Source organism: Oncorhynchus kisutch, unplaced genomic scaffold (genome assembly GCF_002021735.2).
Source record: "Oncorhynchus kisutch isolate 150728-3 unplaced genomic scaffold, Okis_V2 Okis01b-Okis20b_hom, whole genome shotgun sequence".
In the NCBI taxonomy this organism is placed as follows: domain Eukaryota; kingdom Metazoa; phylum Chordata; class Actinopteri; order Salmoniformes; family Salmonidae; genus Oncorhynchus; species Oncorhynchus kisutch.
Window position 1 is genome coordinate 10198443 of NW_022261978.1, and position 13972 is coordinate 10212414.

At 40.1% G+C, this 13972-nt stretch overlaps 1 protein-coding gene across 1 annotated transcript; it reads right to left on the reverse strand.

Moving 5' to 3' along the window:
* Positions 1-316: 316 nt before the first annotated feature.
* On the reverse strand, positions 317-12753 carry LOC109885787 (zinc finger protein 239-like). The gene is made up of 2 exons (XM_031811120.1): positions 12271-12753; positions 317-2619 (listed from the first exon to the last, which is right to left on the reverse strand). The coding sequence occupies exons 1-2, from the start codon at positions 12626-12628 to the stop codon at positions 1847-1849; spliced, it is 1131 nt and encodes a 376-aa protein (XP_031666980.1). The 5' UTR covers positions 12629-12753; the 3' UTR covers positions 317-1846.
* Positions 12754-13972: the final 1219 nt, after the last annotated feature.

Below are 13972 nucleotides of genomic sequence, written 5' to 3' on the forward strand. Positions count from 1 at the left end.
CCCAAATCTCTCATTTGGAAGCTAAATTTACATTTAATAACACGCCCTCCTCTCCCTTGCTATACCAATAATTTTTATATTCAAACATTTAAATTGAACGACAATTCCATGTGAATCCGATAACTACAATGTGTAGACTTTCCACTGTAGAGTTTATGTCATCTTATCATTGATGAGAATGTCTCAGATGACAACCGAACTGACATCATATTCATTAAGTACCACTGCATATGTTCAATTGGTCAGATTACCAGAATATAGTTCATTTCCCCCCACATACTGATATTCCCAGAATCTCTATGTTAACCAAGGGGTTTTCAAATTTCACATCAGTAGGGTAGGGAGAGGAAAAAGGGGGGAAGAGGTATTTATGACTGTCATAAACCTACCCCCAGGCCAACGTCATGTCACCAGTAACTAATGGGAACTGTGTAATCCTGTTCTATACACCAGGTCATATTGTTTACCCAGACAAACCCATTGTGTTACCTCTCACCCAAACATACCCATTGGGCTACCTCCCACCATTCTACCCAGACATACCCATTGGGTTACCTCCCACCATTCTACCCAGACATACCCATTGGGTTACCTCCCAACATTCTACCCAGACATACCCATTGGGTTACCTCCCACCATTCTACCCAGACATACCCATTGGGTTACCTCCCAACATTCTACCCAGACATACCCATTGGGCTACCTCCCACCATTCTACCCAGACATACCCATTGGGTTACCTCCCACCATTCTACCCAGACATACCCATTGGGTTACCTCCCACCATTCTACCCAGACATACCCATTGGGTTACCTCCCACCCAACCTAGCCAGACTTTGAGCTATTTTTTAATGTCTCAAGAGGGAAAAAAACTAAAGTAGGCCTATTTCTTTCTTTAAGGAAGATTTCATATAAACTATTTGATTTCAGGTGGCATAAACAAAAACCCAAATTCTCAGTCAAAAAACAGAACACAGACTCTTCTCTCGTGTGATTTCATCTTCTCTGACTGGTTAAAACATGTTCCACAGGGGGACCAGTGGTAGTGCTCCTCTTCTCTGACTGGTTAAAACATGTTCCACAGCGGGACCAGTGGTAGTGCTCCTCTTCTCTGACTGGTTAAAACATGTTCCACAGCGGGACCAGTGGTAGTGCTCCTCTTCTCTGACTGGTTAAAACATGTTCCACAGCGGGACCAGTGGTAGTGCTCCTCTTCTCTGACTGGTTAAAACATGTTCCACAGCGGGACCAGTGGTAGTGCTCCTCTTCTCTAACTGGTTAAAACATGTTCCACAGCGGGACCAGTAGTAGTGCTCCTCTTCTCTGACTGGTTAAAACATGTTCCACAGCGGGACCAGTGGTAGTGCTTCTCTTCTCTGACTGGTTAAAACATGTTCCACAGGGGGACCAGTGGTAGTGCTCCTCTTCTCTAACTGGTTAAAACATGTTCCACAGCGGGACCAGTAGTAGTGCTCCTCTTCTCTGACTGGTTAAAACATGTTCCACAGCGGGACCAGTGGTAGTGCTTCTCTTCTCTGACTGGTTAAAACATGTTCCACAGCAGGACCAGTAGTAGTGCTCCTCTTCTCTGACTGGTTAAAACATGTTCCACAGCAGGACCAGTAGTAGTGCTCCTCTTCTCTGAGTCCACTCATGTGACTTCAGACTCCCTAACCTGGCAAAAGTATTTTCATATTAGGAGCAGTGGAAAGGCTTTTCTCCAGAGCGTATTCTTTCATGTATTTTCAGGTTAACTAACATGGTAAAACGCTCTCCACTGTAGGGACATAAGGCTTTGTTCTCAACTATCTTCATAGCATCTATTTGAGAGATCCCGTCACCACACTAAGAACATTGGGTAAGGCTTTTCCCCTGTGTGTGTATTCTCTTATGCTCTTTTAGGTACTGTGACTTAACATAACTCTTTCCACATTGGGAACAGTGGAAAGGTTTTTCTCCTATGTGTGTTGTCTCGTGAGTTTTTAGGTCCCCTGATCGTGAAAATCTCTTTCCACAGTGGGAACAGTGATAAGGCTTTTCTCCTGTATGTGTCCACTTGTGCTTTTTTAAGTGCCCTAACTGAGTAAAACTCTTTCCACAATGGGAACATTGGAATGGCTTTTCTCCAGTGTGTATTCTCTCATGCCTTTTCAGGTTAGCTACCACGGTAAAACTCTTTCCACACTGGGAACATTGGAAAGGCTTTTCTCCTGTGTGTGTTCTCTCATGAGCTTTTAGGTCCACTGATCGTGAAAATCTATTTTCACATTGGAAGCAGTGGTAAGGCTTTTCTTCTGTGTGTGTCCACTCATGCTGTTTTAGGTTCCCTAACTGAGTAAAACTCTTTCCACATTGGGAACATTGGTAAGGCTTTTCTCCAGTGTGTATTCTCTCATGCCTTTTCAGGTTAACTAACACGGTAAAACTCTTTCCACACTGAGAACATTGGAAAGGCTTTTCTCCTGTGTGTGTCCTCTCATGCCGTTTTAGGTACCCTAACCAGGTAAAACTCTTTCCACAGTGGGAACAGTGATGTTTTCTTGCTGGTTTGGGCGTCACTGGGTCTGGTTCCCCTGAAGGACTCTTCCCGCTGTCAGAGTGAGAGTCTGGTTTCTCTCCTGCCAAAAACAGACAGAGTATCTTGTTAAACAGAGACCTGAATGAAACCTTCACATGATAAAACTGTCTTCCTATGGAGGTTTAATCCAGACTAGATCCCTCAATAAAAGAGAGCTTGTCGTGACAAAGTGCTTGTAGGGTAAATCCAAATAATTTTTATATAACTCAAACGGTAAGATGTGTTGGGATACATTTTGCCCTCACTATCCATTAGGAGCAGACTTAAACTGACCCTAAAATATGAACTCTTTTTATTCTGTTAATGACTTATGTCTTTTTTATTATTTAATTTCCATACATGTTTGCCAATGGAAGTAGGGCTCAGAAAGTGACTTGTTGGACTGTCATTACAACAGCATTTTGCCTACAACAAAATCCCTCTTTTTGCATACTAATAAGTCTTGCAAAAATGTGTTTTGTTTCGTTGCATTGAAAGTTGTTCATATCCACCCCCCCCCCCAGGAAGAATATGACACTTTTTGTTTTACCATTTCTAACAAGAGAACACTTAGATTTGGTCATTTTCAAAAATGTTTATATAAATTCTTAGAATTTCAACATGGTGATTCGAAATTCTTAGAATGTTTGGGAATTACCTATATTAAGGCATGTGAACATTCTATAGCAAAAACAGAGTGGGAAAGGGGCCGTGTGTTAATAGACTCTGCAGTAAATAAAAACCTAATAGAAACATCTGTCTCGTTCAGGACCCAGAGTCTACAAAGTGCACTATAGCCAATCAGAGCTACAGTAGATCTTTATACAAACGAGCCATTTGCTAAACGGGCCCTGACATCATTCACTTTGAACTGGACTGTGTGTTTACAGGTAGGACCCAGAGTCTACACGGTGCGCTATAGCCAATCAGAGCTACAGTAGATCTTTATACAAACGAGCCATTTGCTAAACGGGCCCTGACATCATTCACTTTGAACTGGACTGTGTGTTTACAGGTAGGACCCAGAGTCTACACGGTGCGCTATAGCCAATCAGAGCTACAGTAGATCTTTATACAAACGAGTCATTTGCTACACGGGCCCTGACATCATTCACTTTGAACTGGACTGTGTGTTTACAGGTAGGACCCAGAGTCTACACGGTGCGCTATAGCCAATCAGTCGATCTTTATACAAACGAGTCATTTGCTACACAGGCCCTGACATCATTCACTTTGAACTGGACTGTGTGTTTACAGGTAGGACCCAGAGTCTACACGGTGCACTATAGCCAATCAGAGCTACAGTCGATCTTTATACAAACGAGTCATTTGCTACACGGGCCCTGACATCATTCACTTTGAACTGGACTGTGTGTTTACAGGTAGGACCCAGAGTCTACACGGTGCGCTATAGCCAATCAGAGCTACAGTAGATCTTTATACAAACGAGTCATTTGCTACACGGGCCCTGACATCATTCACTTTGAACTGGACTGTGTGTTTACAGGTAGGACCCAGAGTCTACACGGTGCGCTATAGCCAATCAGAGCTACAGTCGATCTTTATACAAACGAGTAATTTGCTACACGGGCCCTGACATCATTCACTTTGAACTGGACTGTGTGTTTACAGGTAGGACCCAGAGTCTACACGGTGCGCTATAGCCAATCAGAGCTACAGTAGATCTTTATACAAACGAGTCATTTGCTACACGGGCCCTGACATCATTCACTTTGAACTGGACTGTGTGTTTCCAACTGTAGATCATTAGAACACATTTGGCAAAAAGCCACAAAATGCAACTGAATGGATTTCTGTAACTATGGAAACACCAAGGGAGTCCTCTTTACATTTGGGAACTTTACAGTCCTATTGATCAAACAACCATGAAAATGTAGGCTTATATTTCCCTATATGCACAACAACAAGATCAACAACTAATTCTAGCCAGACCAAGGATAAGCTAAAAAATCTGACGAAGAAACATTAGATAAAACTGATATGTCTGATATGATGATTGACTGTTTGCTTCATATCTGCAAAATAGTTTTAAAAAACACAAACAATTCCATTTCAAAGTGGCAGAAAAAAGATATATAATATAACAAAATATAAGTGTTGATATCAGTTGGCCTTTACTTCAATATTGTGTTTTGATGTATTTCTGATACGTTCTATGGGGTCTCAGAGGTCCTCTAGGGTTCTCTAAGGTTCTCTAAGGTTCCCCTTTTCATCTGTTTGACAATAAATCACTGCCTTATACTTATTCCTAATGTATAGGGATGGAAAATGGTTGACATTTATATAGTCCTTAATAAGAGAATACAATATTTTAGCTTTCATTTGATACCCACGTTGACAGGAACTTCTCGTTGGTGCTCACAGGGCTTCTCACAGGGCCTCTCACAGGGCCTCTCACAGGGCCTCTCACAGGGCCTCTCACAGGGCCTCTCACAGGGCCTCTCACAGGGCCTCTCACAGGGCCTCTCACAGGGCCTCTCACAGGGCCTCTCACAGGGCCTCTCACAGGGCCTCTCACAGGGCCTCTCACAGGGCCTCTCACAGGGCCTCTCACAGGGCCTCTCACAGGGCCTCTCACATGGAAATGACCATATCGGTTTTACCATTTAGAAATTAAATCACGATGTGCGTCTAGTCTCCGCCATTTATAAAGGTGTCATGAGTACTTGGACAAATTCACTTAGGCCTGTACGTGTATCAGAGTAGTCAAACGCGCAGTGTTTGGTCCCACGCAAACGTCCTCGTCAAGTCCGTTATCTAACATTACAGTGTGATTACCATTCATCCTGCAGACCTGCAATCACACATGTATATATTATGATTGTAACAAAGACCATGGGTCTCTGTATGTATGGAGGGGGGGGGGGGGGTGTTCCAATTACTGAAATAGAATTTATATACAGGGTCAGTAGCTATATACAGGGTCAGTAGCTATATACAGGGTCAGTAGTTATATACAGGGTCAGTAGTTATATACAGGGTCAGTAGTTATATACAGGGTCAGTAGTTATATACAGGGTCAGTAGCTATATACAGGGTCAGTAGTTATATACAGGGTCAGTAGCTATATACAGGATCAGTAGTTATATACAGGGTCAGTAGTTATATACAGGGTCAGTAGTTATATACAGGGTCAGTAGTTATATACAGGATCAGTAGTTATATACAGGATCAGTAGTTATATACAGGGTCAGTAGTTATATACAGGATCAGTAGTTATATACAGGGTCAGTAGTTATATACAGGGTCAGTAGTTATATACAGGGTCAGTAGTTATATACAGGGTCAGTAGTTATACAGGTCAGTAGTTATATACAGGGTCAGTAGTTATATACAGGATCAGTAGTTATATACAGGGTCAGTAGTTATATACAGGATCAGTAGTTATATACAGGTCAGTAGTATATACAGGGTCAGTAGTTATATACAGGGTCAGTAGTTATATACAGGGTCAGTAGTTATATACAGGGTCAGTAGTTATATACAGGGTCAGTAGTTATATACAGGGTCAGTAGTTATATACAGGGTCAGTAGTTATATACAGGGTCAGTAGTTATATACAGGGTCAGTAGTTATATACAGGGTCAGTAGTTATATACAGGGTCAGTAGTTATATACAGGGTCAGTAGTTATATACAGGGTCAGTAGTTATATACAGGGTCAGTAGTTATATACAGGGTCAGTAGTTATATACAGGGTCAGTAGTTATATACAGGGTCAGTAGTTATATACAGGGTCAGTAGTTATACAGGTCAGTATTATATACAGGGTCAGTAGTTATCTACAGGGTCAGTAGTTATATACAGGGTCAAGTAGTTATATACAGGGTCAGTAGCTTATATACAGGGTCAGTAGTTATATACAGGGTCAGTAGTTATATACAGGGTCAGTAGTTATATTACAGGGTCAGTAGTATATACCAGGGTCAGTAGTATATACAGGTCAGTAGTTATATACAGGGTCAGTAGTTATCTACAGGGTCAGTAGTTATATACAGGGTCAGTAGTTATATACAGGGTCAGTAGTTATATACAGGGTCAGTAGTTATATACAGGGTTCAGTAGTTATATACAGGTCAGTATATACAGGTCAGTAGTTATCTACAGGGTCAGTAGTTATATACAGGGTCAGTAGTTAGTAGTAGTTATATACAGGGTCAGTAGTTATATACAGGGTCAGTAGTTATATACAGGGTCCGTAGTTATATACAGGGTCAGTATTATATACAGGATCAGTAGCTATATACAGGGTCAGTAGTTATATACAGGGTCAGTAGTTATCTACAGGGTCAGTAGTTATATACAGGGTCAGTAGTTATATACAGGGTCAGTAGTATATACAGGATCAGTAGCTATATACAGGATCAGTAGCTATATACAGGGTCAGTAGTTATATACAGGGTCAGTAGTTATATACAGGGTCAGTAGCTATATACAGGGTCAGTAGCAATATACAGGGTCAGTAGCTATATACAGGGTCAGTAGCTATATACAGGGTCAGTAGTTATATACAGGGTCAGTAGTTATATACAGGGTCAGTAGTTATATACAGGGTCAGTAGTTATATACAGGGTCAGTAGTTATATACAGGGTCAGTAGTTAAATACAGGGTCAGTAGTTATATACAGGGTCAGTAGTTATATACAGGGTCAGTAGTTATATACAGGGTCAGTAGTTATATACAGGGTCAGTAGTTATATACAGGATCAGTAGCTATATACAGGATCAGTAGTTATATACAGGGTCAGTAGTTATATACAGGATCAGTAGCTATATACAGGATCAGTAGTTATATACAGGGTCAGTAGTTATATACAGGGTCAGTAGTTATATACAGGGTCAGTAGTTATATACAGGGTCAGTAGTTATATACAGGGTCAGTAGCTATATACAGGGTCAGTAGCTATATACAGGGTCAGTAGCTATATACAGGGTCAGTAGCTATATACAGGGTCAGTAGTTATATACAGGGTCAGTAGTTATATACAGGGTCAGTAGTTATATACAGGATCAGTAGTTATATACAGGGTCAGTAGTTAAATACAGGGTCAGTAGTTATATACAGGGTCAGTAGTTATATACAGGGTCAGTAGTTATATACAGGGTCAGTAGTTAAATACAGGGTCAGTAGTATATACAGGGTCAGTAGTTATATACAGGGTCAGTAGTTATATACAGGGTCAGTAGTTATATACAGGGTCAGTAGTTATATACAGGATCAGTAGCTATATACAGGATCAGTAGTTATATACAGGGTCAGTAGTTATATACAGGATCAGTAGCTATATACAGGATCAGTAGTTATATACAGGGTCAGTAGTTATATACAGGGTCAGTAGTTATATACAGGGTCAGTAGTTATATACAGGGTCAGTAGTTATATACAGGGTCAGTAGCTATATACAGGGTCAGTAGTTATATACAGGGTCAGTAGTTATATACAGGGTCAGTAGTTATATACAGGGTCAGTAGTTATATACAGGGTCAGTAGTTATATACAGGGTCAGTAGTTATATACAGGGTCAGTAGTTATATACAGGGTCAGTAGCTATATACAGGGTCAGTAGTATATACAGGGTCAGTAGTTATATACAGGGTCAGTAGTTATATACAGGGTCAGTAGTTATATACAGGGTCAGTAGTTATATACAGGGTCAGTAGTTATATACAGGGTCAGTAGTTATATACAGGGTCAGTAGTTATATACAGGGTCAGTAGTTATATACAGGGTCAGTAGTTATATACAGGGTCAGTAGTTATATACAGGGTCAGTAGTTATATACAGGGTCAGTAGTTATATACAGGGTCAGTAGTTATATACAGGGTCAGTAGTTATATACAGGTCAGTAGTTATATACAGGGTCAGTAGTTATATACAGGGTCAGTAGCTATATACAGGATCAGTAGCTATATACAGGGTCAGTAGTTATATACAGGGTCAGTAGTTATATACAGGGTCAGTAGTTATATACAGGGTCAGTAGTTATATACAGGGTCAGTAGTTATATACAGGGTCAGTAGTTATATACAGGATCAGTAGCTATATACAGGATCAGTAGCTATATACAGGGTCAGTAGTTATATACAGGGTCAGTAGTTATATACAGGGTCAGTAGTTATATACAGGGTCAGTAGTTATATACAGGGTCAGTAGTTATATACAGGGCCAGTAGTTATATACAGGGTCAGTAGCTATATACAGGGTCAGTAGTTATATACAGGGTCAGTAGTTATATACAGGGTCAGTAGCTATATACAGGGTCAGTAGTTATATACAGGGTCAGTAGCTATATACAGGGTCAGTAGTTATATACAGGGTCAGTAGCTATATACAGGGTCAGTAGCTATATACAGGATCAGTAGCTATATACAGGGTCAGTAGTTATATACAGGGTCAGTAGTTATATACAGGATCAGTAGTTATATACAGGGTCAGTAGTTATATACAGGGTCAGTAGTTATATACAGGGCCAGTAGTTATATACAGGGTCAGTAGTTATATACAGGGTCAGTAGTTATATACAGGGTCAGTAGTTATATACAGGGTCAGTAGTTATATACAGGGTCAGTAGTTATATACAGGGTCAGTAGTTATATACAGGATCAGTAGTTATATACAGGGTCAGTAGTTATATACAGGGTCAGTAGTTATATACAGGGTCAGTAGTTATATACAGGGTCAGTAGTTATATACAGGGTCAGTAGTTATATACAGGGTCAGTAGTTATATACAGGGTCAGTAGTTATATACAGGATCAGTAGTTATATACAGGGTCAGTAGTTATATACAGGATCAGTAGTTATATACAGGGTCAGTAGTTATATACAGGGTCAGTAGTTATATACAGGGTCAGTAGTTATATACAGGGTCAGTAGTTATATACAGGGTCAGTAGTTATATACAGGATCAGTAGCTATATACAGGGTCAGTAGTTATATACAGGATCAGTAGTTATATACAGGGTCAGTAGTTATATACAGGGTCAGTAGTTATATACAGGGTCAGTAGTTATATACAGGGTCAGTAGCTATATACAGGGTCAGTAGTTATATACAGGGTCAGTAGTTATATACAGGGTCAGTAGTTATATACAGGGTCAGTAGTTATATACAGGGTCAGTAGTTATATACAGGGTCAGTAGTTATATACAGGGTCAGTAGTTATATACAGGGCCAGTAGTTATATACAGGGTCAGTAGCTATATACAGGATCAGTAGTTATATACAGGGTCAGTAGCTATATACAGGGTCAGTAGTTATATACAGGGTCAGTAGTTATATACAGGGTCAGTAGTTATATACAGGGTCAGTAGTTATATACAGGGTCAGTAGTTATATACAGGGTCAGTAGTTATATACAGGGTCAGTAGTTATATACAGGGTCAGTAGTTATATACAGGATCAGTAGCTATATACAGGGTCAGTAGCTATATACAGGGTCAGTAGTTATATACAGGGTCAGTAGTTATATACAGGATCAGTAGTTATATACAGGGTCAGTAGTTATATACAGGGTCAGTAGTTATATACAGGGTCAGTAGTTATATACAGGGTCAGTAGTTATATACAGGGTCAGTAGTTATATACAGGGTCAGTAGTTATATACAGGGTCAGTAGTTATAGTTAGCCATAGTCATAGCATGCAAACGTCCTCGTCAAGTTTGTGACTCAACAAACTTGTCGGATACAAATTTGTTTTGGTTGTGTTTTAGATTATGTTGTGCCTAATATAAATGAATGTTAAATAATGTATTGTGTCATTTTGGAGTCACTTTTTATTGTAAACAAGAATAGGATATGTTTCTGAACACTTCTATATTCATGTGGATGCTACTATGGTTAAGGATCATCACGAATGAATCATGAATAATGATGAGTGAGAAAGTTAGAGGCATGAATATCACACCACACAAAAATACTAATTTCCCCTGTTATTGGTAATGGTGAGAGGTTAGCATGTCTTAGGGAGTCTGAGGTTTATTCCTCTGTAATGGTGAAAGGTTTATTCCTCTGTAATGGTGAGAGGTTAGCATGTCTTAGGGGGTCTGAGGTGTATTCCTCTGTAATGGTGAGAGGTTAGCATGTCTTAGGGGTCTGAGGTTTATTCCTCTGTAATGGTGAGAGGTTAGCATGTCTTAGGGGGTCTGAGGTTTATTCCTCTGTAATGGTCAGAGGTTAGCATGTCTTAGGGGGTCTGAGGTGTATTCCTCTGTAATGGTGAGAGGTTAGCATGTCTTAGGGGTCTGAGATTTATTCCTCTGTAATGGTGAGAAGTTAGCATGTCTTAGGGGTCTGAGGTTAATTCCTCTGTAATGTTGAGAGGTTAGCATGTCTTAGGGGTCTGAGGTTTATTCCTCTATAATGGTGAGAGGTTAGCATGTCTTAGGGGTCTGAGGTTTATTCCTCTGTAATGGTGAGAGGTTTATTCCTCTGTAATGGTGAGAGGTTAGCATGTCTGAGGGAGTCTGAGGTTTATGCCTCTAACTTTCTTAGTCGTCAATATTCACAATTAATTTATGATAATCCGTAATCCTGGTAGAATCCATATTCATGTAGAAACACATTGTATTCTTGTTTACAAGAATAAATACCCTGCAACAAAAGGTTGGAGGGTATTCTATACTGTCGCCTCATGAAACATTGCAGCTCAAATCCAAAATGGTGGAGTATAGAGGCTAAATTAAACGTTTTAGCGTCACTGAGCAGTAGTGAAATGTATGTAAGTAAAACATACTTTCAAGTAATACTTAAGTCGTTTTTTGGGCTATCTGTACTTTACTACTTTTACTCCACTACATTTCCTAAAGAAAATAATGTACTTTTTTTACTCCTGATGCTTAAATGAACATGTTACATTACGAATGCTTAGCAGGACAGGAAACTGGTTCAATTCACGCACTTATCATACTGCTTCTGATCTGGCGGACTCACTAAAACACAAATGCTTCGTTTGTTGGATTGTGCCCCTGGTTATCAAAAAATGTATTCATTAAATTGACAATTGTGCCGTGTGGTTTGCTTAATATTAGGAATGTGAAATTATTTAAATTTTTACATTTTATACTTAAGTATATTTTAGCAATGACATTTACTTTTGATACTTAAAGTATTTGGGTTTTTATATATATACTTAAGACTTTTATTCAATTTATTTTACTGGGATACTTTCACTTTTACTTGAGTAATTTTCCTTTAAGGTATCTTTACTTTTACTCAAGTATGACAATGGGTACTTTTCCCCCACCACTGTCACTGACGGATGAGTTTGCAGAAAGGTAACCACTCTCAAATTCATAGACAGAGCCATGGATGCAAGGACTGACCATCCAGCCTGAGATCAAAATGACCATTTCAACCACGTTTTGAGGCTATACAGTGTTAGTTTACAATTGCATTGTTTACACACAATGGAGTACACCAAGTTTGGGTTCTGGTGAGGTAGAACAGTTGAACTAAGCTCATTTGGGGTATTTCTAAGTTATATTCTCTAAGAATCAATGGCTAGGCCTCTGTATCATTAATTTAAAAGTCCAAACATGTAAGTACCAATCGCAGATTTCCAATTTAACACTTCCTACAGTACTGAACAACATCTTTAATTGTAAAACTATGGTGGAAGGCACCCCTTGGCTTTAAAACCATACGTTAATTCAACAACTGAGTTTTGTGTCCGTGTTTAAGACAATACTCACTAGTGTCAATCAGATCTCCAGCCTCCACTTCCTCTGCTTCAACCTCCTCCCTTTTCACTCCCAAAACATCTTCCTCCTTCTCTTTTATTGAGATAGCCTCATCTTCCTCTTTCACTCCAAAAGGTTCTTTCTCTTCTTTCACTATAACATCCTCTTCTTTCAACGTGATAGCCTCCTCTTCCTCCTGTTTTATTCTGAAAGCTTCTTCCTCTTCTTTCAGTGTAATATTCTCCTCTTCCTCTTCTTTTACGACAATGTTCAGACCCAGAGCTTCTTTCTCCGTCCAGGAGACCCCCTCTTCTTTAGCAGGATGGGAGTATATTTGTGAGTTCATGGTTGGGCTACCTAAAATTAGCATTAGCCTAGTGCCTAGGCTCAGTATAATCAACCTTAACAAACGTGTCAATTTTAACAAGCAAACGACACCGAGATCAATACACACAAAAATGGTCTAAATAGCTTCAATGTTTCGATTTTACGTTGCCTAACTACCGAGTGGCGACTGAATGAATCAGTGGCCGTGTTGTTGTTGAAGAAGCGTCCCGTGTCACGTGATCCACTAGATTCTTCTTCTTCTTCTTCGATGTGGTTTAACGGCAGTTGGCATCCAATAAATGTTGCATTACCGCCACCTACTAGACTGGAGTATAACTCCCTTATACTTAGCTTGATTCGTTTTATAAATAAATAAATCAAATACCCTACAATCACAAACAACCCACCACCCTACTCCACTATTTAAATCTATTTAGCCCTACCTCAGGCCAACAGCCTGAAAGGATGGGACATCACCACTTAACACACACTCTTCTGATGTCAAGTCTCGCACACCCAAATACCTCTCTGCAGCTGCCACCACAACCTCAATGTTCTGTGTCTTACGTGTCCATCCCTGCAGTACAGTTGATAAGCATTGCTGTAAATTGGAAGATGGCGCAAGAGGAGATGGCTGCTGTTTTACTGTCTCTTAACCGACCGTTCTATTTGGTTTGTTTTATCGCGTTGTTCGTAACTTGTTTTATCGCGTTGTTCGTAACTTGTTCTGTACATAATGTTGCTGCTACCGTCTCTTATGACCGAAAAGAGCTTCTGGACATCAGAACAGCGATTACTCACCTCAAATTGGACGAAGTGTTTTTCTTTAATGAGTCGGACGGGAAGGATATACTCCAAACACCCAAACAGGCCCTCGTCCTCATCATTCGCTTGAGAAGGAAAGAGATCGGTGTGCCTTGTGAGGATCAGGCAACGAGTGGCTAATCTGCCTTTGCCCTCCGTACTGCTAGTTAACGTTCAATCGCTGGAAAATAAATGGGACAAACAGAAAGCACGTATATCCTTCCAACGGGACATTAAAAACGGTAATATCCTATGTTTCACCGACTCGTGGCTGAACGACGACATTAATAACATACAGCTGGCAGGTTATACACTCTATCGGCAGGATAGAACAGCAGCCTCTGGTAAGACACAGGGCGGGGGCTTGTGTATATTTGTAAACAACAGTTGGTGAACGATATCTAAGGAAGTCTCAAGTTTTTGCTCACCTGAGGTTGATATCCTTTGGTTCTTGACACACTCAAACTGGTGAGCGAGGCACTTACTACCATATCCCATTCAAAGGCACGTAAATCTTTTGTCTTTCCCATTCACCCTCTGAATGGCACACATATACAATGCCTCAATTGCCTCTACAATGCCT

Bases quoted from the DNA above. Each gene is read 5' to 3' on its own strand.
- LOC109885787 (XM_031811120.1), bottom strand. From the start codon at position 12,628: ATGCTAATTTTAGGTAGCCCAACCATGAACTCACAAATATACTCCCAT. The intron at 2,620-12,270 runs GTGAGTATTGTC...TGTTTTTGGCAG, and splicing joins TGGAGATCTGATTGACACTA to GAGAGAAACCAGACTCTCAC.